General features: G+C 41.4%; 1 protein-coding gene across 3 annotated transcripts in view; it reads right to left on the bottom strand.

Moving 5' to 3' along the window:
* PARD3B (par-3 family cell polarity regulator beta) overlaps positions 1 to 26,495 on the bottom strand; it is a 2,025,707-nt gene that overhangs the window by 1,204,404 nt on the left and 794,808 nt on the right. For all 3 annotated transcript variants that reach the window (XM_082260765.1, XM_082260766.1, XM_082260767.1), the window contains exons 14-15: positions 24,213 to 24,276; positions 13,402 to 13,469 (exon numbers count right to left, since the gene is read on the bottom strand). In XM_082260765.1, coding sequence (XP_082116891.1) covers positions 13,402 to 13,469; positions 24,213 to 24,276 — 132 coding nt within the window. The remainder of the gene's footprint in view (positions 1 to 13,401; positions 13,470 to 24,212; positions 24,277 to 26,495) is intronic.

The raw sequence follows: 26,495 nt of genomic DNA, 5'->3' as shown, positions 1-26,495 counted from the left end.
TCAGGTGGAAATGTATCTCCTTCCTGTGACTACATTCCCAGATTCAGCCGACTTCCTGTCACATACCCCCCCCTCTTGTTTCAACCCTAGGGTTGGGACACCTATTTCCAGGCACGCATGTGTCAGGCACTGCTGACTCACTGATAAGCCTCCTATTATCCTCAAGCTTCCGGATGAAACTGTTTTGTCATCTTCATTGACGGATTTCTCATAAATGCCACACAGTTTGTCTCTCATCTCATATACACATTCTTCAACTGCATTTTTGGCATCATTTTGCTCCTTCTCGTTTCTGTCATCTTCATTGACAGCTTTCTCATAAATGTCAGACAGCTTGTCCCTCATAACCGTCTGTCCAATCCACCATGGAGGACCGTGATCCATAGGCAACTCAATTGGGCTAGTCTTAATGTCTTCAACATTCTTAAGACGCCTCTCTCTGCAATCCATAAATGTTTTCCACAAAACTTTGAGAACCTTTGCTTCACTAAGCTTTGTTCCAAGTAGGGACTCTTGACATCCCTCTGTGACTTGAGTTGCCTCTCCATACAGCTGTACACAATCATTGACTTTTTGTTGTAAAAGGGAATGATCTTCCTTCTTGAGCTTTGCTTGCTCTAAGATGCTGTGCAGAGGATTTTCCAATTGAGACAACAGGCTGTCACACATTTCTTCAAAGTGACCCCTGTTCCTTTTCCCAGAGATATCAATATCATTCAAACATTTCATATTCATAGGCAGATCTGAAGCATTTGCACTCATCAACTTCTTAAACTTTTCGCCCTCCTGAGCGAGTCGCAGTAAAGGCCTACTATTTGATTTGATATTGAGTTTATATTTCTTGCCAAACTCTTCACAGAAGAAGCCAACCAGAACATCATCAACTTTCCTTCCACCAACATAGGGGTCAAAGGCAACAACACAGTTGAACCCAGCGATCTGGGTGGTATCCATTATAGACCTCCTCTCTGCATCAGTGAAGAAGCATGGAACTGCAACACATTCTTTTACAGGTTTCTTCAATGCACTTTCTGCTGAACTATTTGACCGCTCAAGGTCACCTAGTTCTTTTTCTCTATCTGAATTCCACATGGAATGCATCTCAAGATCACGATCAAACTTCTGCCACCCGTCTTTTACCAGTTTCATTTTAGAAATATTCTCTGAAAGGCACTTGAAATTCATTTGCTTCACGTTTTCACCAACAGCCTTAGTTTTCTCCACTAGGTGGCGTTTGCTTTTTCCTCCCAGATTTATATCACTTGCTTTAGTTTTCTCCGCTTTAGTTTTCTCCACTAGGTTTTCAGCCTGAACTGAGAAATCATCACATTTCTTACACAACTCCTTTATTTGCTGAAGTTCTAATGATACATTTTCCAATGCTTGAAGTTTTTGAAGGAACGGTTTATTCCAAAGGGGTGATTCAAGCCACGTGTCATCACATTTCTGAGGCTCACTCAGGACAGACCCCAAAACACTGATCCTTTTAAAAACTGCATCAGGCACACTATCCCCTCTTTGGGACAGATCCTCTGTTGCCTGGAATTCCTCTTCCAGTTCCTGCAACGGAATCTTCATCTCTTCTACTTGCTGTTCTAAGGCTCGTTTAGACTTTTCTAGCTCCTGAACGCTTTTCACAACATCATCCTTGGAGCTGACCAATTCTTCCATTTCTGTACGCAGCTGTTTGTTAACACTTTCTAGTTCAGCCTTACACTCTAGAACTTCCTCCAAAGAGCGAGCCAAGAACAGGGCTTTGCTCTCGTTATCACGCGCCTCCGTTTTTGCACGGTCGCGTTCTTCTGCATATTTTGCAGACACAGTCTTCTCTTCACCAAGCATCTGATCAAACTTCTTTTTCACATCTTCAACACTCTGTAATGAACCAACGCTTTCTTCCATGCGTTTTTTCATATCCGCTATCTGAGCTTGCAATGTTGCGACTTGCTCTGATAGGTTTTTCTTTGCTTCCGCCTCCTCTTTTAATTGTTCCAGGAAGCCATTTTTCTCATCTTCCATTTGTTTGAGCTTTGTGCTAAAACTCAGCCTTTGACACCTCTCTTCCTGTAAGAGTTCCTGCGTGTCTTGCAGCTGCGATTCCAAGATAGAAAAATCTTCCGCAATTTCTCTAGATTTGCTGTCTGCTTGAGAAAGCTGATTTGTAACATTGTCCAACTCAACCTGCAGTCGGTTTGCCTTCTCTGACAGCTTAGCACACAATCGGTCACCTTCTGACACCTTGACTTGCGATTCCAGAAGCTGTGCCTCTACTTTTTCCCTCTTATGTTCACAATCTCCTTTTCCCTGCATAAGAGCCTTCACCTCATTGGCTAGCATCTGGGAATAAGAATGTAATTCTGCCACACAGGCTTCTTTCTCCTTTAACTGCTGCTGGACACGTTGGGCTTCCCCTTTCCAACTTTCACAGTCCGCACGCCATTCATCTACCACATTGCTCAAAGTGGTGAGCTCATATACAGTACTCAGTAATTTAGCCTCTCTTTCACTTTTCTCTTTGTCGCTGAGAGACAATGTCGCTTTCAGAGCAACATTCTGTTCCTGCGACTCCTGCAGGTCTATTTTTGTAGCTCCCAAAGACTGAAGACTTTTTTCCAGCTGATTACGCAACTCCAACATATCAGCCATACTTTGCTTCTGCAAAGTCTGAATTTCACTTTCCTTTTCCATGAGGATGGTATCTTTCTCCATTATAGTCTCTCTGCGTTTTTGCAACTCGACCAAAAGAAGAGCAGTGGATTCTTCCCACTGTAACACATGAGACTTGAGTAGTTCATTCATTTCCTGCAAGTTTCTATGCTCCATTTTAAGCAATTCCAAGGCTTGTTCCTTTTCTTCCATTTTCCGTTGCAAGGCATCCAACTCAGCCCTGCACACATACTCGGTTTCTTCCAAACCGATGGCCTCCATTGGCTGCTGGCGTCTCTGTTTCCAGCCTGCCATGCTCTCTTGGTGATCCTTTTGTTGAGCTGCAAAGCTCCGTTGTTTCAGCATCTCCCCCATTTTGGGTTTACTTTTCATCTGAGAACCCTGCGTCTCCAAAGCAGTTTCATTTGCCCCAGTGTTGCTAGGGACAACAACTTTTCTCTTTAGCCGATTCCGTTCAGGCATGGATGGGGCTGGTTCAAATGGTAGCATCCCCTCCATCCATAGAATTCGGTCTCTCATTTCATCTATCTTTGCATTTTTCAGGCGTTTGGATCGCCCCATCTTCAATAACTCCACAAACAAATTTTTCACAGTCCAGCAAAAAAATTTTCAGACCACTGTCTCTTTAACACATGTAGTTGTTCTCTCTCTTGCAGGATCTCTTTTCCTGCGCACACAGTTTGTGCAGTCACTTGCACCAGACACAACAAAGTTCATCAAAAAATTTTTTGAGACCCCTGTCTCTTTAAAACACTTTTTTTTTTTTTTTTTTTTTTCTGTCAGGATCTTCTCTCCTGCACACATAGATTGTGCAATCTCATGCACCAGACAAAGTTCATCAAACATTTGCACTTCCTTGCAGGGATCTTGCTGCTTCTGCCCACTGCATACCTCCACCATATGTGAGGGATTAGCTCGGTGGCGGGTGTAGATGACTCCTTGGGGGGTGCGTTTTCACAGAGAAATAGCCCAAAAGTGCTTGCAAACAACAGGTTTATTCTTCAAACAAGTGCATGCAGCAAAAACATCAAAATAAAATAAAACAAAATAAATCCTTGCCTCTGTGGGCGGCTACCTTCTCACGCTGGAACCTACCTAAGAAGTCTTCCCAACCTACTGTTGGGCCGACACTGCTGATCCTCCAGCAGACACTCAAATGTCCATTTGTTTGCTTTCCACACAGCACAAACATTGTCCATTGAACATGTCCCTTTGTTTTCTTTCACATCAACAACACTTCGTCTTCTCACCTTTGAGACGTCTTCACTCTTGGTTACCGTCCCGGGCACACATCACTCCGGGGGGTCTTCTCCCAGGCCCACACATCCTGTCGGGAGGCACACGTTGACTGTCCTCCTGCTCCCAGCCCACATGGCTTCAGGATGCAGCTTCTGGAGGCAGCAAACAATAGGACTTTCTCTGAACAAATTATAGAGCCTTAACTCCCTCATTCTGAACAGGTGAAGGCCTTTCAACTTCCTGCTGGCTAGCTCTGTAGCCAACACCCCAAATTAACTAATGGACTTCTCAATCAGGTGGAAATGTATCTCCTTCCTGTGACTACATTCCCAGATTCAGCCGACTTCCTGTCACAGTATGTTTTCCCCCAGAGGATGAAAAGATGGACACGGCCAATGATTTTAGCAACTACTCCAGTATTACTCCAGTATTTACAAAACAATCCCCCCAAAATGTTCAAATTGTTAATAAAAACTATACTAACAAATCATAGCTATTTGGTCAAATTGGTAAAATTGCTTTGATCCTATAGAAATTCTAAAAAAAAATCACTAGATTTTAAATACTTTTTTTTATATGAAGTAAACAAATTGTTAACACAGCTGACCACAAATAAACCCAATGAAACATCATAGATCTTTACAGAGTAGGGTGGAAGAAAAACATCCCTGGTCTTGTTCTATTTTCTATAGATGTACAGTTGTAATATAATGAAAGAGCCCCCTTTGTACAGAATGAACAGAGACCTTCATTAAACCTTACTTTTCCCAGCTCCCCTCTATAAATGGGTACATTGCAAATTACGAGAGTACAAATAACACTTATCATTAAGTGTAACTATGGTTGTTAAAATGTTCCATGTGCTCTGTGGAAATGGCGGATAGAAGACTAAGAGACAAAATGATTCCATAACCAGATAAAACAAAAGTCGTATTTTGTTTGACACAGAAAATTATATTTCTCAGTATAAATTGTACTTTGAAAAAGGCCATTAAGTTGTTCCAAAAAAGACACTGTAAGATTTTAGGATTTTAACACCAAATTGCGGTACATACAGTATCTCACAAAAGTGAGTACACCCCTAACATTTTTGTATATATTTTATTTTCATGTGACAACACTTAAGAAATTACACTTTGCTACAATGTAAAGTAGTGAGTGTACAGCTTGTATAAACAGTGTTAATTTGCTGTCTCCTCAAAATAACTCAACACACAGCCATTAATGTTTAAACCGCTGGCAACAAAAGTGAGTACACCCCTAAGTGGAAATGTCGAAATTGGGCCCAAAGTGTCAATATTTTGTGTGGTCACCATTTTTTTCCAGCACTGCCTTAGCCCTCTTGGAGTTCACCAGAGCTTCAAAGGTTGCCACTGGAGTTCACTTCCGCTCCCCCATGATGACATCACAGAGCTGGTGGATGTTATAGACCTTGCGCTCCTCCACCTTCTGTTTGAGGATGCCCCCCAGATGCTCATTAGGGTTTAGGTCTGGAGACATGCTTGGCCATTCCATCACCTTTATCCTCAGCTTCTTTAGCAAGGCAGTGGTCATCTTGGAGGTGTGTTTGGGGTTATCATCTTGGAATACTGCCCTGCAGTGCCATCTCCGAAGGGAGGGGGATCAGGCTCTGCCTCAGTATGTCACAGTAGATGTTGGCATTCATGGTTCCCTCAATGAACTGTAGTTCCCCAGTGCTGGCAGCACTCATGCAGCCCCAGACAATGTGCACTCCCACCTCCATGCTTGAAAAAAAAAGGTAGCCATGTGGGGCTCCGCCCACCCACCTGCATCATTTATTCACAGAGTTCTGTGAATGGGAGAACTACAAGTATCGACAGTCCTTGTGGCTGTCAGCTTATAGCTCTCAATGAACTACCAGAGCACAGTTGAGCCCTCTAGACAGTTCAGTGTTTCTTCCTGTCATTGTGTAACTGCCTGCTCGTAGGAGTTTTGAGCAGACAGATACACCGACAGTCTGCAGGAGCCCTGCATTGCATCTGCTGAACGTGGGTGCAATGCTTTGCAGGCTCCTAGTAAAAAAAAATAAATGCATATTTTTTTAACCTGCAAAAAAAAATAAAAAAATGTGCATATATTTATTTATTTTTACAATGTTGAACTTATCCTTTAGCTGAAACACAATTTCTGTGTTTCACGCACCATCAGAAAAAGACTGAATCTGTTTCTTGGATACATCAATTAAAACATTTTAACTCCTGGATGAAATAATAACAGCCTTCCAAATTCTGCATCATTTTGTCCACTGATAAAACAATTTGTATATTGATGTTACTATGAATTATCGTTATGTTTTATTTTTAAAGCCAATGAGATTTTCCAAAAGTGTCCAAAACTTAAATTGTCACTTTTGTGCAAGATGGCAGCCGGGAGTTATTCTGTACACAATTAGTGCACAGAATACCCCAAGAATCCTCATCTCCTGCTTGGGTAATTGGGTCAAATGCTGCAAACAAATTTAAATGCTAGCTACACCTTTAGCAACATGTTACATCCATATTTTGGGTGTGACATGTTATTAAGCATCCTAGCTCTCACTCCCCGAGACCCCCTCCTCCCCCCAAGGACATTGGGAGGGGGTTTCTCTCATTTAAAATCAGCAGGGCTGCTCAATCAAAGGTGTGTGGCGAGTACTCGTGGAAGGTTAACAAAAAATATTTTTTTTTGCATTTGCATTGTTAGTTAACTCTGGGAAGATAGGTATATATATATATATATATATATATATATATATATATATATATATATATACCTTTCAGTGGGGCTGTACCTGCACTGCAAGGGTAAAAATATTGTTTTGTGCAGAGGAGAGGAGAAACAGATTTACTGTTATTTAATTATGTTTTGGTAAATGAAATTGAAGGATATATGCTAGGTTTTATTTTAATAATGCAAATGTGGGTAGTGTTACACTCTTCCAAAAGAAGCATCTCAACGAGAGGAAAACAAAACAAAAAAAAACAGCACAGATTATTGTACATATATTTCACTAGCAGACCACACCAGAAGGGGCCCATAGATAAGCGCTTTTGATCATCTGACCACTCGCTTACTTTTTTTTTTACCTAGCACACTTGTTTATTGCGTAGAACAGCTTGGATAGCATCAGACACTTGTACTGTCATGTTTACTGAAAGATAGCCAAAGAATGCAGATTACTTTAGAACTTCTGGCTGTCAGCCTGAGATAAATTAACGTAGAAGCACCAATGGTGATGAACATATCAAAAGCCAGGCATACTGGTCATGGGACCCACAGGGAGGCTTATTGGGAGGGCACTGTCAGCAAATGTAGTTCCTAATTCAAATGCAAATCCTGACTGATCTACTTACTAGATATGTTGGGCACACATATATAGTTGAATATACAGATGGTAATAAAATGCAGCAGAAGTTGTTTTGTTTAACAGGGTCCATATAACTAATAGTTTAGCAGAAAATAGCAAAGCTTTGGAGCACTACAGTGTTTCGAGGGGATGAAACTAACATTTAGATTGGGATTCAGAATAAAATGCTTCTCTCTTTCACTATAATCATGCTTCTAAACTTAAGTTTTTTTTTTTTTTTGTTTTTTTTTATATATACACACATTTCCAGCATTTATATGTATTTTGTGTGTCTAGTAGGTGTTGATAATAGTGAGAAGCACTGATGAAGCCTTTTTTGGGATCGGGAGAGCTTGAATACAACACTTCATTTCCTTAAAACACATTCTACAGCTACAGATTTCTACAGTTAATGCTACTGGCATTTTTAGAATGTCCAGTGTGCATGAGGCCTTAAGCATACCTCCTGATGTTTGCACACTGTGGCAAAAAGTAGGTGTGTATAAATTATGCTAAAAATTGTATGTGGCTTTAAGAGGCTTGATTTTATAGAATCTGAGCCTGCTCAATGGTACAAAGTGCCCACATTTACCACATTCTTACTATTTACAAAATATTTCATAATTACTATACTATGAGTAAGAGTATCACAGGTGCACATAAAACCCATTAAAAAAAAAAAAAAAAAAAAAAAAATAGACAGATAGCCAACAAGCACATTGATCAGATGTATATAATTTATAGCACAGTGGAAAAAAAAACAAAACAAAACATTGATATAAAGGAGGTGGGAAATGGGGTGAGAGGAAGGCACTTGTGTTTAGTGGCCTGTACATATTTGGCATCACCTAGGTGGAGTATGCGAGGCATAGCCCATTTCATTTCCTATTGCTGTATGTCAAGTGGTGAGCAGAGTTTTGGAGGTGGGATTCTGCTGGGGTTCATAGGACCCTGGAATTTCTCGCACATTTTAAGATAGTTCTGTCAAATCTGGGACTACTGGGAGGTATGAATGCCTTGACAGTCAGTGGGAGAAAGAGTGTCTCAGCAGTCAATGCAAGGATGATTGTTCTGTTGGTTCGTGGAAGGAAGAATGCCCTGGCAGTAAGAAGGAAGAAAACAGTCAGTGGGAGAAAGAGTGTCTCAGCAGCCAGTAGGAGGAAGAACACCCTGGTGGTAAGTGAGAGGAAGAATACCCCAGCAGTCAGGGTGAGAAAGATTGCCACAGTTGTAGGAAGAGTGCTCCAGTCTCAGCAGTCAGTGAAAGTAAGATTGCCCTGGCTGTAAGTGGGAGGAAGAATTAGCTAATAGTCAACAAGGACAATAATATCCTGGCAGTCAGTGGGAGGAAGAATGCCCTAGCAGTTAGTGGGAGGAGGAATGGCCCAGTGTCAACAGTCAGTGGAAGAAAACCACCTTGGAGTTCAGTGAGATGAAGAATGTCCTAACAGTCAATGAGTGAAAGAATGCCTTGGCAGTCAGCAGGATGAAGAATGCCCCCAGTGGTTAGTTGTTAGGAAGAATGCCCTGGCAATCAATTGACAGAAGAATGCTTTGGTAGTCATTGGGATAAATAATGCCCCATGGATCAGTGGGAGGAAGACTGCCCCAATGTCAGAAGTCATTGGGAGGAAGATTGCTCTGGAAGTCAGTGGAAGTAAGAATCCCCTGACAGTCAGCTAAAGAAAAACAGGAGCCAGCAAAACACTGAATGCCCTGGCAGTCAGTGATAGTCATCAGTTGGTATCAGTGGGAGGAGGAATGCCCTCTCAATCAGTGGAAGGAAGAACGCAGTTGTGGGGTGATTCTAATATATAGAGTACAGTCCAAGCCACAGAGCATGTCTACAGTCACACAGCTGAGCTGTGGTTTTACTGCCCCCTATCACTCCCCCTTTAGATGCACACTAATGCCGCAGCCATGAGGCTTTGCATTACAGCACAGCAAAAAGTATTCCTGCTGTTGCATTTAGCGGGCACTACCGCCCACTGAACACAACCCATTCAACTAGATTGGGGTGCAGCGTGACCACTATGCACAGTTCACTAATATGGGGTTCAAGGGGTTAAAGCAGGTGATGAAGAGGGGATACAATGCTAGCAATGCTAGTGTAAATTAGCCCTAAGATGTCCAGTTTTAAAAGAGAACAGACACCCATTGTGCCTGCATTTTATGTGCCATCCATCAAGTGCAGAGTGCAATGTGGAGACTGCTGTGTTCCACAGGTTATTCTCTGCATAACGCTGCAAAGAACACTCCATGATTTGAGAAGAGGTTAGTAACATGGCCTGGCTTTACTTATTTCAGAGTCCTGAAGACAGAAAAGTGTTCAGCTCATTTCTAAAGCACATTGATGTACTTTACAAATGTGCCTTTATTTTTCTTTAAAGCCGCAGTATAGCCATGGTATGGTCCTATCACTTACAGACAAACATGCTGTACATCCACTGTTCTTCTCTTGCTATCCAACAAGCTTTAATACAAGTAGTGCAAATGTACAAAGTCAGGCTGTGACATATAAATCACCACCAAAACTCACCTACTCCTTCAACACAATTTTCCACAATAGAGGATTAGTCATGCCAGATGGGTATACAGGAGCCTAATTTTCCTAAATGTCAGTGGGCCCCAAGTGACAAACTCTCCCATCCTGCTGAGTAGTGATGTCATTGTCACTCTCAGCAGATTTTTGCCCGGGACTGGAAGAGAAGCATGTAGGATACTGAAAAAGAGGGAGGAGCAAGCTTGGATGTGGAATTATGCGCAATTCCCTTCCACAATTACAGGGTACGCTGCCTATATGTTGTTGTGTGTTGCAGTGCGTTATACAGCCCCAAGAAGACAATTGGGCTTAAATGCCTTGAAATGCAAGAAAAAATAGGTTAGGCTACATTTTATCGTATAACAATCTACAAGACACTGTGTGTTGTGCTGTGTTGTATTGCTTTGCAGCACACATGCATTGTGGAGGTGTACTAGGGTGTCATTCACAAGGAATGGCCCCACAGGGCACCGATACAAATAATGGTAACAAATGGTGGTAACATGCATATATTAGAGTAGAAGAGAGTAATCAAAAGGTGAAAGAGCACTATATGTTATAACAGATGACACACAGGGAGAAAGCGCTTACAATATATTAGGGTGGAGGTAAGGATACACAATATGGAAGATTTTATAATCTATTAGGGTATAACGGAGCATACAAAAGGAAGAAAAGCTTACATTCTTTTATGGTATAAAAAAAAGGGCTAAAGAAGGTGGAAGAGTTTACATTCTATTAGTTTATAAGGGAGGAATTAAAAAGTGTAAGAGCTTATATTCTAATAGGATATTAAGGAGGTAATAGAAGTTGGAAGAACTTATAGTCTAAGTGTAATGTTCGCTATACATGCAGCAGGTTGAATGTAAAAACAAATGAGCCAAATCCCCCATCCACGCACTCGATGTGGATGGGGGAATCGTTCCTGCTGTGGTACTGTATTCTGACAGAGGGTAACCTTCCCTGCCATCACAACACAATGATCAGTGTTGCCGGCTATAGTCAGCAGCACTGATCATTCAAAAAAAAAAAAAAAAAAAAAAACTGACAGGCTGGTTGTACACAAGTCAATCAACAGATCAACTTGTATACAATCAGCCTGCCCATACATGGATCAAAATTTGGCCAGCCTAAAAGTAGATAGATGGACAGATAGTAGAAGGGCTTACAATCTATTAGAGTATAAGAGAAGATACAGAAGTTAGAAGAGGTTATAATCTATTAGGGTATAAGAAAGGACACTAAGAATTAAACATTTACATTTTATTAGGGTAAAAGAAGGATAGAGATAGTAGAAGAGCTTACAATTTATTAGCATATAAGAAAAGATGCAGAAGGTGGAAGAGCGTAAAATCTATCCGGGTCTAACATAGGATACAGAAGAAGGAAACATTTACAGTATAATAGGGAATAAGGGAGAATACAGAGTAGCTTAGAATCTAGTAGGGTATTCAAGGGAAGACACATAAAATGGAAGAGCTTACAAGCTAACTGTGGAGAATGAGGCCAGAGAGGAGGGGGCAGTACAGCCAGAGCTGCTTTTTTGTTTTAAACCTCTGCCTTAAGTTAATCTTTAATATTATTGGAATATGTGGACATGTGCATACAAGGAAAACACCCTCATTTCTTTTGTGCATACAAGGAGGTTGGTTCACGAAGAGGACCCAAAGGTGTTAAGTTGCCTTGGTGCCCTGTTTAGTCCTAAAGGAGAAGTAGGGCCAAAAACTATTTGGCCCTACTTCTCCTGGGGATCGCAGGAGTGCACTTTGTTCTGCACGCCTGTGACTCATATTCAAGGCAACAGTGTAACTCAGCCGGTCCAGACTATGGAGAGATCACGACTTTAATGTCCCGTGACACTCCAGTGAGCCCTGGAGGGGCCAAACAGAGAGTGGATGACAGTCACCGGCTCTCTGCTCACTGAAGACCAATAACTGTGCAAAAAAGGTATTTGATAGCTCAGTTCTTGGTATAGAGGCGGCTGGGAAAAGATGCAGCCTCAATCTGACCTAGGGGAGTATAAATGTTTGTTTTTTTTTAATCCAAAACTTCTCTTCTAATCTGGCTCTGCAGTCAAATGAAGCAATAGAAATACAGGTACTTTTAGACATGAAAAAGTACATGATTCATGCCTTGTTCTCTCATTTGACACCATTATCACATAGAAACAGAGGAAGAGTCATTAACCATGTGTAAGCTTTGAGAAAGACAGAGTGGCTCCAAAGAGTTTATTTTCCTGGGGGCTGAAAGTAGTGGTAGGGGAACAACAGAAGGTTAAATATATCCAGCTGGAGAGGGAAGCAACCTGTTTCTTTGTTTTACAGCACAATACGCATTCCATATACCAATTGGTAATATTGTCCCAAAGCCTTCAATCAATTGCAAACCTACCTTGAAAATTGTCACTGGAATCCAAATAAGGCAACTGACAATTCCAAAATGTTGACATAAGTCTTAAGACCTGTACATCTTCTGATGTCTACATATTTTAAGACACCAACATCAAAAATGTATACAGTATAAACATGTGACACCTTCACATTGGTAACGGCAAAGGCAACGGCACATGCCTTTATATACAGAATACCGAATACTGATAATAGAAGTAGTCTCTCTACAGAAAACATGAAAAATTAATGTGTTAGATATATTACAATGGAAAGAACAAATAAGGCTCATACTGTGTATCTAGGTGTTTTTTACATGTGTCTGTGATTTTAAAATACCTTCAAATAGACTAATAGATGGTGTCCCTACATAGCCTCCTTCCTAAATAAATAAAGCAGCTAGCACAGTAATGTGTTTCATTGACATACAATGACTAAAAAAATATAAAAAAATGTGCAGTGCTCATATGCAATAATATATAAAACTACATAAAAACAATATATATAATACAGATATATATTATATACAAAACAATCACACTGAGGAAGTCCCGTCGGGTGACACAATGCATAAGATGTGGTTGTGCTCCTTAACTGATGTCATCATGCGCTATGAGACGAGTTTGGATGGAAGTGTTTGCCATAGTGCTCATCTCTCATTGAAGCCTTTGGTATTGCTTATGCTTGGGAGCATGTATATTTGGCATTTTGTGCAATAACTGGAATAAGTGGAGAACATTTAGATCGAGTCTGTTCTTTCCTTTTTCTGCCTAAACTAGAGGAAAATGTGTTTTTTTACATCTGATGGGGTCGTATGTGGATGGATTGAGAGTGGATTATTCAGACTCGCCAGTGTATGAGGTTCTTTTATTTAAGTGCTCTCTTATCATTTAGAGGTTCTAACTGTGAGCATAGACATTCCCCATTGTGGAGGTGATGATGGGGGCTTGTTCTTAACACTATATTTGGAGCATAGAGAATTGAGTGAGGACTGCCTTCTATTTGTCACAGTCCTTAGAGGATTTTGTATGGTCATTGATGCACTGTCTGATGGCGATTTGTATGGGAAATTATGAGATATAGTTTGCATTTTCTCACATTTTAGTTTGTGTGTTTTTTTTAGAGCATGGTACTCATTATTTTGTTATATTGTTTCATACATCATATGCGTTCTGCACCTAAAAAAATAGTTTATGTTCCTGTATATAAAATACACTTACCAAGATCCATGCTTTTTGATGCTTTTAGGTAACTTGTATCAGGTTGATGGGGAGATTCTGCTGCTGGCCTGTAAATAAAGCAAGTGGCATTTTAAGCATACTTTTAGCAGAATACATACTACCCTCAAGTTACATTATTAGTAACATGCCCCCAAAAAGCTATACTCATTCATTTTCCCATTTTTACTAGAAAGACAGCATACCTTCAGCAAACATACTCTGTTTGATAGTCACCATTTACTGATGTCCTGTTTAGTAATGTACCAAGCAGTATCTTTCATTATATGAGAAAAACTTTGTGGACACCTGGCCATCACACTCATTTAAGCTTGATGGACTTTTGAAAGCACACTATGAGTGAAGTCCAATGAGGTGCATGACACCCCCTGGGTTTACCTTTATTAATTGACTGCTTTATAGAACTCTAGAAAGACAGCTATTGCTGTAGTTTCAGGAGCACAACACTTTGCATTCTGGTCTCGGCATCTTCAACAGTAGAGTCGCTGCAGCTTCTATACCAGGCCTCCCCACCTCCTGCCCAATCACAGAAGCCTTTGTATTATGTGAACACATTTACAAAATATAAAGGCTTCTGTGAACAGGCAGCAGAGGGAAGGAGCAGGTATAGCTTCTCTGCGTGCTTATGTCCTTTCACAGTTCGTAGTGTAGCCTCCGCAGAGGCATAAACTTGTCAGATATATAGTAAATAATAGAGCTAAGCCCAGGGGGTGTCATGTACCACATTGGATGTAACTCATAGAGAGCTTTCACTTCTTACAAAGGATATGAATTCCTGGAATTTAGCTTTAGCTTTTAGCAGATTTTGATAGTTGTGTACTAATTGTATTGATGTGAACTGGTTGTGTTAGCACTTTGGATATGTTTCTGGTCTGTCAGTAATGTACTGATTCTGTACCTGTAGTCATGATTCTTTTGTGTCAGTAGAGTAATACTTCTGTGTCTGTGGATGACCTTCTGTTGTGTCAGTAATGCCCTGATTCGGTCTCCTGACGTTTTGCTCTGTATGGTATGGTTTCTGCAGATGCACTTCTGGTGTGGCAGGAGGGTACTGATTCTGTATCTGCCAACATGTTTCTGGTGTGTCAGTAGCATATTGATTCTTTGTCAACCTACATGTTTCTGGTGTGTCAGTATAGTACTGATTTGGTGTCTGCTGACATGTTTCTGGTGTGTCAGTATTGTACTGATTTGGTGTTTACTGACATGTTTCTGGTGTGTCAGTATAGTACTGATTTGGTGTCTGCTGACATGTTTCTGGTGTGTCAAAAGGTGTACCTTTTTTGTTCCTGCCAACTTGGTTTTGATGTATCAGTACAGCACTTATGGTTTCTCCACGGGCATGTTTCAGGTGTGTCAGTACTATACTGATTTTATCTTTGCGGAGGTTTATGCAAACTTGATTCTCATTGCAATTGTGTTATTTTGATTTGGGCTCAGCTTCTGAGTGTATCATCATAAATTTTGCCGATGTTATATTATTGTAAGACTTTGTAAAATTGTATTTAATGTTATATGCTGTGCATGTGTTGGGGTAGGGGATGCTACAAGGTGGGGAGGTGCTATATAAATGTCTGGAATAAATAAATAAGGTAATAATTTGCCTCTTGTAGAAGCATGGCCATTTTAAATGAACGACCCACCTCTAAGTCTCCGTCATTGCCTACAATGGCTTGCTGGACTTACAAAGTGTGCCTGGAAATTTTTATGAAATGTTGGCAACTATGAGTATGGTGTACACGCCACTGAGCATTCATCAGCAGAGCTGTAACACTTCGTAAGTTTTTTACACATTAGGTAGCAATGGGTGATTGGTATACATTAAAAATAGAAGCTGAACGCTCCCTTTTGCATATGAGCTCTGACCCCTATCTAAAGTGAAAAGGCTACTTTTACTGTTGCAGTTCTAACAGAGTTTCTTACTTTCTTTCTGACTAACGGTATCTCCTTTTCTACTGTGAGTGGATCACTATTGAATACATACACAGGCTTATAATGTTCCAAATTAAGCTGTTTAATATAATTGTATTCATACGGATCTTTGACAAGATGACACTGACCCATCTGTGTGCATTTTAACAAAATTGCTATACCGTAGCAGGCATTCCTCCAGTCATGTAGTGTAGTTAGGAACATCAATTAAGCTCACAAGAGGATGTCAAGAAAAAAATGCATTTTTATATTTCCAAAGAGATGTATGGTACACATCAGACAAGATGCCTTCATTTGAATGTCATGGTTCAGATACAGCTAATTTATCATACATTGTCAAAATTAGGGCCTATTTTGTTACAAGCTTGTTTTGGGTAATTGTAAACATAATTTTTCAGTACAATGATCCGCAGGCATGCTAAAGCTATTCAAATGATAAGTCTGTATTTTTTTTTCCTATAACTTAGTTATCCCACAGCCATTATATTTTTTACACACATGTAGCAACTTATATCAGACAGATTTAAGCTTTCAGCTGTGTAGAGTAAGGATAAGTGCCTGTTCCAACCAGTGTATTATGGTAATACATGGTAAAATGTGCATTTTTATCCACTGTGATGTGGGGGTTTCACTCAAGTGAATTGCTTTCCATCAATTTCAGACCAGCCAGGGGAGTACATTTCCAGGGCTTTTGGATTGCCCTTGCAGGGGTTTTCAGTATCAAAACATACGTTTCCAGCCTACTTGCTATCCAGACTTTGTAGTCCCTACCACAGATTTGCCACTTTGTCTCAGTCAGCTTCCTAATGAAACTTCTCAAGCAACAGCTTGGTCAGACCAGCCACCTCTCTTTGAGTCCAGGGTAGACACTATTGTCTTTCTCCCCATAGATATCCTGCAGCAGCTTGTCTTCAGGAGAAATGAGCCCTGAATTACAGTTAGATCCTTGATTAAAAAGGCGGTGCATACCTGCACCCTCAGGCTGCTGTCCTCCAGTAAAAAGTGGACACAGGGTTTTAGGCTTTATCCCTCCCAAGAATCTTTGAAGCTTCTGGACTCCGAAAACCAATCTGGGAGTTACCAAACTACAAAACTAGTTTTCTACATTCAGAATAGACTTTCTGGAGTCCCTCAACTTCCATCAGTGAGAACCCTGTGTGAAATATTCTCCTTTTGGCAGGACACAGCATTGTGACAACACCCATTCCCCCAATGTATGGTAACATATCAAACACAGTATGACATCATAGTAAACCAGAACATGAGTTGTGAACACAACACAAAAAAAGCAAGAATAACTCATGACATCATGTTGCCTCAACCCACTGGTGTTAAAGGGCTCATATGAAGTTAAGCAGCACAATAAACAATAGTTGTCATCAATACTGTACATCAGAGCTGGGACAAGGGGCTGAATTGTTAGGTGTGGGAGGGAGGGAAGGTGGGGACCAGCCACCTTCGCCAACAATGACTCCCCCCCCCCCCCCAAGTATCTCTTCTGTTAGTTACTGTACAATTTCATTTCCAAAAGGCCAGTTACTATAAAATCTTGGCACGTTTAGCCTCTTCCAGCCACCTCACCAACAATTCCCCCCCCCCCCCCCAAGTATCTCTTCTGCTAGTTACTGTGCAATTGTATTTCCAAAAGGCCTGTCACTACAAAGTCTTGGCACTTTTAGCCTCCTATATGGCCACAGTGCATTATGTGTGTTGCTATGAAACTGCTGCTTCCATTACAGTAGAGCATACTACTTATGCTGCTACTGGACACTTCCCTTATCATGCCTTCACTTTGCCCCAATATCAGGCTTCCCAGCTTTGGAAAATTCCCAGATATGCTCATCCCATGCATGTCCTATCTTTCTTTTTATCTCTGCTGATCCAGCATTATTCACAATAACTGATAGAACACACAGCGGAAAAGACCTACAACATGACTCCACACCTTTGGGTCCACATCAAACCCAACTGGCAGGCCCAGAGCTGTACAGTGAAGCAATACAAGTGTGGTGGCAGCTGGGAGTGGGATCTCAGTTGCAGAAGACTAATTGGTGTTCACATTGTCACATTGGAGGGGGAGGTTAGAGTGCAGTTTGGCATTTTCACCTTGGAAACTAGATGACTCTGTGCATAATTTCATGTTATCAGAGAAATGAAATCAGTACCTTTGTACATATAATATACAAAACAAATCTTTTTACAAATACCCATGGTGTTGCACATGTCTGTATATGTTGTTTTGTCATATCTATATCTGTCCCTGAAGGTTGAATTTTACCAACATGTTTATACATCATATTTTGTTCTAATTTACAGCCAAATTCTTTAGCATAACACATTTTGCAGTAAAGCTTAAACTGCTTCTTGTAGCCTCAGGGTCTGCTCTCATGGCATGCATACAGTGTGCATTCTGATGTCTACATTTAGCTGAAAAGAGAACTTCACTGGCAAAAGATAACTCCAACGCAATTTAAGAAAAAAAATATATAAACATGTCCACTGCTTTAAGAGTTCCTGTGACCCAAAATGTCACTTTTGGGTGTATATATTTGAAAAAATAGGACATGGATGAGCAGGTCTCCATCAGAAAAAGGTCTTCCGTTTAAGATCTAGCATCATGTTTTTTCTTCCTAGGCTTCAATTGTTGACTATGATGATATATGGATTTTATAGTTTACCTGCATTCTGAAAAAAATCTATTAAAATGACCTCAAGCACTGCAAGTAGACAAAGTGCTGTCTGTTAAACTGAGTACAAACAATCTTTTGCTGCACTCCAGGGAGCCCCTGGAGTCTTCAGCTTACTGAAGATAACCAATCAGGACACAAAGCATTGAGACATGGTTTCCTTGTCTGCTACATCACTTCTATTGAGTGGAACGCAGGCTGCTTCCGGAATTCGGAGTGGCAGCAGCCATCTTCTCCTCCATAGATATGCTATATACACATAGTGGCGGTCCTTAAAGGTCCTAATACAGGTGAGTGCAATATTTATGTAAAGTCTTTTAAATACATTTAAGTAGTTCTATGTAATGAATATTTCTCCCTGAAATGATTTTCCCTGAGTGGCGGTGCATGAGTAGTGGAAAATTCAGCTTCCTGACATCAGGTGCTGTGCGAACAGTGTACAAGTACGTGGATACTACCCTACAATTGCAGTGTGACTGACCTAGTAATAGTGGGTCAAAACATTGTGGCGAGTGTCTGTCCATGTGGGAACACATAAGGGATTTTTTGGGGATAGAGTGTAGCACGTGTTACTTTTTTTACAGGAGCACAATCACTTTTCTATGGTTTAACCACATGTAGCACGTTTATAAAGGGACTCATTGGATGGTCTATTGTTCACACTTTTCCTGTTTTCACATATTTATAATAAGGCTTGTATAATACGAGTTTTGTGTAGGACATAGCCTAATTTCTCTCAGTAACACTATTTAATACAGCAGCACAGTTTTATTTATGGTATTACAGTCAGCTGAATGTGTTAGGTTAGCATTAGGAAAACTTTGGCAGCTGCAAATTTCATTGTGTTTACACAACATTTTTTTGTTTTTTATTTTTTTTCTCACATTCTGATGCGGAGTAACACAATATTATAAGGCCCCGTTCACACTGGGGCGACACTACTTCCCGGGGCGACCTCCGAGGTCGCGGCGCGCTGCCCGCACCGCGACCTCAGAGCGGCAGGCATGGACTTCACAACATTGAAGTCTATGCAGGTCGCTCCGGGTCGCCCCAAAGAAGCTCCGGACCCTTTTTCTAAGTCGGAGCGACTTGTGTCGCTCCTATTAGAACGGGTCCATAGCTTCTCAATGCAAGGCGACCTATGGCGACCTGTCAGGCGACCAGGTCGCCTGACAGGTCGCCCCAGTGTTAACGGGGGCTGAGGAACGCACATGAAAACCACTGCAGAATGTTATCCAAACTTGTGGCAAAATGCTAGCAATCCACCGCTACTGTCAGCTCTAGCTTACTATACATGTCTGCTGCTATTCCTAATTAGTGTGCTATCACTTGCCATAGATCTGCTGGTTTTGTGCTAGGACACAAAGTCAAGTGGTGACCAGTCCCAGACATGACCACAATCCAATTTTTGTGGTCCTGTTTCACCCTACATACACGCCTATGCATTTTTCAGTGTGTTTTGCAGTTTGCAGAAACCCACTACAGTCCATTTAACATGGTTTCCTATGGTACACGTTCACATGCATTTTTCAGCCGGTGCATTTTTGGAAGGGTCACAGACTTTTTTTCCTGCAGCAGATTGTGTTTTGCGTGTAATAGACTTCAATAGACCTGCACCAAAAGCGCAAGTGTTTTTGATGCATTTTACATGTGTTTTGCATGTTGCTTCTTTTGCTTTTACCTCTTTAACAAACAGTGCAGTGTAAAGCTGGTTGCTAAGGAGCAGACCAGGAAGCCAGCTGCCACATTCTTAACAACCAATAAGTCATCAGCTGTCAGCTGAATGTAAAAAAAAAAATAGAATTGCCGGCAATAAAAAAAAGAGGAAAAATCAGAAAAAAAAAAACTAATTCCCCCCCAAATCCATACCTGGCCCTTATCCGAGCATAAGGCCTGGCAGGTCAGGAAAAGGAGGGGATGAGCAAGCACCCACCCCCCTCCTGAACAATACTAGGCCACATGCCCTCAACATGTGGGGGTGCTTTGGGGCGGGGGGCTTTTCAAAAACTCTTGTAGTGTCCTTTTACACTTTTTTTTGGTGAATAGGTAGGGGTACATACTCATTCACATGGTGGGGAATCTGGGGGCCCCTTGTTAAAGGGGGCTTCCAGATTCCGATAAGTACCCCACCCCCAGACCCCCAAAACCACTCCCCAGGGTTGCGGGGAAGAGGCCCTTGTCCCCATCAACCCCCCCCCCCCCCCCCGAATGTTAAGTGCATTATTTTGGAGGAGTGGCCAAGTCGTTTTTTTTCTCCTTTTTGCCGGCAATTCTTTTTTTTATATTCAGCCGTCACAGAGGAAACCCGCTGACAGCTGATAGCTCATCGGTTGTTAAGGACGCGGCAGCCCAGCTTCTCAGTCCACTCCTTAGCAAGCAGCTATGCACCGTGTGTTAAACAGCAAAAAAAATGAATGGAAACTGCATGCAAAAACGCATCAAAAACATGGGTTTAAAAACGCACTGCAAAAACGTGCCAAAAAATGCATCAAGCGCAGCAACATAGATTTGAATCTAGACTTAGAATCCAGATGGAGTAATGGATTTTTTCTACATACAAGAGAGGACTAATTATTCTGGCTGTCTAATTCAGCCCTCACAACTTTAAAAACGGATAAAAACTAATATGTTAATATGTACAGATCTAAACAACTATAACTTTAACAGCTTTAAAAACAAAATTGTTTAGAGTGGAGTATTTTATTTTTTTCTTATATTTTGATAGTTTTTATTGAACTTTAAGCAAAACAAACCAAAAAAACCAACAAGCTCACAATTTCTAAGCATAGGAGAATGATTGGTTGTAATTCCAATACTATACTGAGGTACTTGTAAAGGATACATATGCATATTATAATAAGTAAAGTCAACATTTGAACATGTTGTGTGTGTGTGTGTGTGTGGGGGGGGGGTACGAAAGGGAAACAATCATTACAACATAAGTGGTGAATGGGTAACAATTCAATTACCAATTACCATAATTTTTCAGTTATGCTTTCAGTTATGTTATCATACTAAAACCATACAGTTAGGATTTTGGAACCATACAGCCCACGTTTTAGTAAATTTAAGAAGAAAAGAGGAGCATAGAGCTTTCCATCTCGCATTGGCAGTTAAGATCTAAGATCATATTGGAGAGTGAGGGAGCTAAATCAGGCTTCCAGAGTCTAGTAATATTGATTTTTGCTGCATATAGTAAGTGTATATAAAACGTTCTGGAGTTGGTAGGGAATTGTTGCAGACCCAGGTGAAGTAATGCTAACTTGGGATCTGGCTGGGTTGATTTGCCTGAGATTTCAGAAATAAATTTGAAGACATTATTAAAAAAAGATTGACTTGATTTACATGACCACATGACGTGAATTAAGGGGCCTGTTTCACCACAGGATCTCCAGCAGTGTGATTGGCGAGTAGGGTATATTTTAGAAAGTTATAAAGGGGTTAGATACCACTGGTGGAGAATTTCCAAGTATGCTTCCCAGTGATCGGCACAGTGGGATGCTTTAATTGATGATATAAAGGCCTTTTGCCATGTTGGTTCTGGGATAGCCTATTTCAGGATTATGTCCCATTTGGGCAGGGAGGGGGTTTTAATCAGAAGTGTTTTATGGACAAAGTGGGAACAAAACTCGGATATCCCTTGCCATGGGTATGTGTTTGTGTGGAAGAATTGGTAGGATAGCAACAGACGAGTGGTCAGGAGAGATTTTATGATGTTGTAAACAATGGTGGATTATTAGATACATAAAGTAATTGGAGGGAAGGAGGTTAAACTTGGTTTGGAGGTAAGAAAACAATGCTAGTTCGTGGTTTATAGAGGTCTCATATAAATCGTATTCTTTTGTTTTTCCATGGGGTTATATTTAAGCATTGCATCATACCATGTAATACCACATAAAGTGTCAATGTTTAGTAGTAACAAACTGTGTTCTGGAGTTTTATAGGTAAGGAGGTTGGACCAGGCTTTAAGAGACGCCTTAATACATGGGTGGTGTATGATGGGGGATTATTGTTTAAAGAGCTAAGGAGCAAAGTGTCTTGAGGTGAAAGAGGTGTAAATAATAAAAGTTCCATCGTGGACCAAATTTTTTCTTTAGTGGGGTGCCACAAGAAATAAAGTTGGTCTAAAAGGGTAGCTTGGTGGTAATAGTGAAAATGAGGGAGACTTGCACAACCATTGGCTGAGGGGCATAGTAATAAATGGGTGGCACAGCTGGGCCTTTTTGACTCCCATACATATTGGTTAAATATTTTTTGAAAGTTATGAAGGAATTTGGAAGATACAGGAATGGGAAGGCTTCTAAATAGATAAAGCAGTTTGGGTAAAATAAACATTTTCAACACTGCAATTCCGCCTAGTTTAGATAATCCAGCTGATCTATAAAATGGCAGGTCTTTGGACAGGGATTGTAGGAGAGGTTTGTAGTTGTGATCAAAAAGCTGGGTGGTGGTGGAGGTTAAGTTGATTCCTAAGTATGGAATTGAGTGATTGGCCCATATAAAGGGGAAGGTCTTAGTGAGGTCTCAAGGACTCTGTAGAGGTGTATGGAGGTTTATGATCAGCGATTTAGTCTCATTTAGTTTGTAGAAGGAGACCTCAGCATATTAGGTTAGGATTGATCGTATGGTGGGGAGAGAATGGGTTGGGTTGGTGACCATTATATAATGTCATCTGCGAACAGACTAATTTTGTGTTCAGTGTCCCCAAAGGGGATGCCTGGGATTAAGGGATTTTTTGTAGCTAGCAGTTTTATAATCAGCACAAAAATTGTGGGGGAAAGCGGGCATCTTTGCCTCGTACCATTGGTGATGTTAAAAGGTTTTGAAATTGCATCATCCGATAACACCCTTGCTGAAGGAAAGGAAAAGAGGGAGAGAATGGCCTTTTGGAGCCAGTCAGTAATACCATACTTTTGTAAAACTGCTTGTAGAAACCCCCAGTGCACACGATCAAACGCCTTCTCTGCATCTAGAGATAGAAGCAGAGGCTAAGCCTCGAAACGCGTAAGCCTTTACAGCTTCAGGGGACAGTGTATCCCTAGATCTCGATGCTGAGGACTATGTACCTTGTTTGATATGCTTTTATCAAGAACTCGTTTGTGAGTATTTTTATACCTTTCTTTTGAAATAAATCTTTTAAAGGATAATGCACTAGGCTGGTGCGCCCTTGTGTTTGTTTGTCATTTTCAGTGGAGGAAGCTGTGCCAGGTTAATGGGTGTGAGAAGAACCCTGGAGTTGGTTTGTTGTTGCTGATTTAGTTGGAGAAGGAGAGGAGCACTAGGACTGTGCGACCATCAGCTCCCCCGGGCAGATACGCCCCCTCTACTTTTTTTTTATTAAACGTGCATAGCACAAAAAAAGTAGAAGGAAGTTGAAAGCATTTAGTACTGAAAATCACTTACTGCTCTTAAATGTGAGTAAAATTAAATGCATGAACTAGGAAAATGTATTTCAGTAAGCATGTCTGAGAATGTCAAATGTTAGTTGACTGGTTATGGTGATAATCCACTAGAGTCAGTACTTCCTGGGTTACTGACCAGAAACAAGCATGCAGATAAGGGAAATGTGCAGGGAAAACATTTAACTGTATGTGTTAATCCCTTATAAACTGGGTAAACAAATCATCATCCATTGCTTACAAAAACACTGCAAAATATAATTTTTATTTATTTATTTTATTTATTACAGGTACTTACATACTGCAATCAATTTATGCAGCTCTTTACATAGGGTGTCATAAATTCACATCAGTCCCTGCCTTCAAGGAGCTTACAGTCTAAGGTCCCTAACTCACTTTCATACATACACATATTAGGGCCAATTTGGAAAGGAGCAAATTAACCTACCAGCATGTCTTTGGAGTGTGGGAGGAAACCGCAGCACCCGAAGGAAACCCATGCAGGCACAGGGAGAAAAGGCAAACTCCAGGCAGGTAGTGCCGTGGTTCGGATTTAAACCAATGACCCTAACACTGCTAGGCGGAAGTGCTAACCACTTATTAAGCAAGAGAGTGATACCTCGCTCATCCAGCCAGCAAGGCAGCAATGCACGCAAGCAACTAATTGTTTCATACCACTGCGTTTTGCTAAAGAAATAAAATAAAACTAAAAACTTAAAAAAAATAAAAAATAAAGATGTGCAATGTAAAAATCTCCTATTATTAAAACACTTACCTAAACTTAGAGTAATCCAGATAAGGCACATCTTTGTCCAAATATCCCTCATGGTTGTCTGTATCTGTGAAAAATTAAAAACAAAAAGCAATATCATTTTACTGATCTGTAAGGTTTAAGAAGTTTTGTCTCACAAAGTAGAAGATTTGGCACTGACAGATCTAGCACAGTTTTAGAAACCAAAACCAAATAAAAGATATAGAAAAAGTAGATGACATCTGAGACCAGGACAAGGATCAATTGCCAAAGCAATATTCTAAAACCACAATTATTGTATTACCATATATTTTAAGATGAGGTACTACTTGCCATCTGAGGCCCTAATTATTATTGCAAGGCTCACAAATCAATACCTAGGCCAGTGGAGGAAGGGGTAGGAGGAGGGGCACAAACTATAAACTGAATTGTTTTGCCTCTTCTGAACATTTGTGGCTAAATTCAGCTAATGAACTGTACTTGGAAGTGAATGGGAATTAGGCAGCCCAAATATTTGTCATTTTTGTTTTCGTTCAACCAGTAGGTTGAAAAAAAAAAAACTGATTCTCCATCCACACAGTAAAGCTGGATTGGGGAATTACTCCCACTGAGCTACTATGTTCTGACATCAGTGAGACTACCCTACCATCAGAATACACTGAACAGCACTGCCGGCTATAGCTGGCTACACTGATCCTGCGGAAATTTTCCAACAGGCTAGTTGTACAGAATTTAGTGGGCAGCAGTGGCGGCCGGTGTATTGAGGGCGCAGGGCCCCCCCCATCCATGCGTCCGGGCCCCCTAATCTGCATGCAGGGGCGCCGGACGCATGGAGCTTAATGTTTTTTTTTTAAAATCACCTGATTAGAGCCAGAGGCTCTAATAGGGTGATGCAAAGGGTGGACCTGGGGCGCAGAGCAGTGCGCCCCGAGCCCACCCATTGTGTGACAATAGCGAATGGAAATTCGCTATTGTCACACCGATCCTCCTCCTGGCCAATCAGGAAGCGCGTCCGATACGCGCTTCCTGATTGGCCGCAAGGTAAACCCCATGCCATTGGCCGAGGAGGAGGCGGGAGCGGGAGGACTGGAGGAGACACGCCGGGGGACTGAGGAGAAGCCGCCCGCCACCACTGCTGCTCCAGGTAAGTAAGGGGGCACGCACGCTGATCTCTGCATTGGAGGAATGTATGCTGGTCACTGCATTGAAGGGGGTACACACGCTGATCTCTGCATTTGGGGAATGTATGCTGGTCACTGCACTGAAGGGGGCACACACACCGATCTCTGCATTGGGGGAATGTATGCTGGTCACTGCATTGAAGAGGGCATGTATGCTGGTCTCTGCATTGGGGGAATGTATGCTGGTCACTGCATTGAAGGGGGCACGCATGCTGGTCACTGCATTGAAGGGGGCACGCATGCTGGTCACTGCATTGAAGGGGGCACGCATGCTGGTCACTGCATTGAAGGGGGCATGCACGCTGATATCTGCATTAAAGGGGGCATGTACGCTGGTCTCTGCATTGAAGGGGGCATATACGCTGGTCACTGTGCATTGAAAGGGGGCACGCTGGTCACTGTGCATTGAAAGGGGGCACGGCACGCTGGTCACTGTGCATTGAAAGGGGGCACGCTGGTCACTGTGCATTGAAAGGGGGCACGCTGGTCACTGTGCATTGAAAGGGGGCACACTGGTCACTGTGCATTGAAAGGGGGCACGCTGGTCTTTCTGCATTGAAAGGGGGCACACTGGTCTCTCTGCATTGAAAGGGGGAACGCTGGTCTCTCTGCATTGAAAGGGGGCACGCTGGTCTCTCTGCATTGAAAGGGGGCACACTATACCTTAATTACTGAAGGCCCCTTTCACACTTTTGCAACCTCAAAGTCACACAATTTTTTACAGCGTTCTTTGCCGCAAAGCAATGGCTATTACATTTCTCTGTTTGCGCCCCCCCCCCCCAAAAATAAAAATGTTGAGCACCAGCCGCCACTGGTGGGCAGATTGACTTCTGTAAAACCAGCCTGCCCACACATGAATCAAAATTTAGCCGATACCTACTGAACTGGCTGAATTTCAATCAATGTATGGCTGGCTTTTATAAAAAATATAAACATAAAACCACCCCTTTTTCTCTTGTTTGTTGCTTTCTTTGGTCAAAAAAGTAACAACAGATCTAAAAAAGCATTAGTTTTCACAAATACAATCACTTAACAAAAGGTGTGGAGCTTGTACAAAAGTGCATTATCATTTGGATATAGCTATAAGTAAATAAAGAAGATGCAACTGCTCAGGGACATTTTAAAA

Source organism: Pelophylax lessonae (assembly GCF_965119305.1).
Source record: "Pelophylax lessonae genome assembly, chromosome: 6".
Lineage (NCBI taxonomy): Eukaryota > Metazoa > Chordata > Amphibia > Anura > Ranidae > Pelophylax > Pelophylax lessonae.
This window is presented reverse-complemented; position numbering and strand designations above follow the sequence as displayed.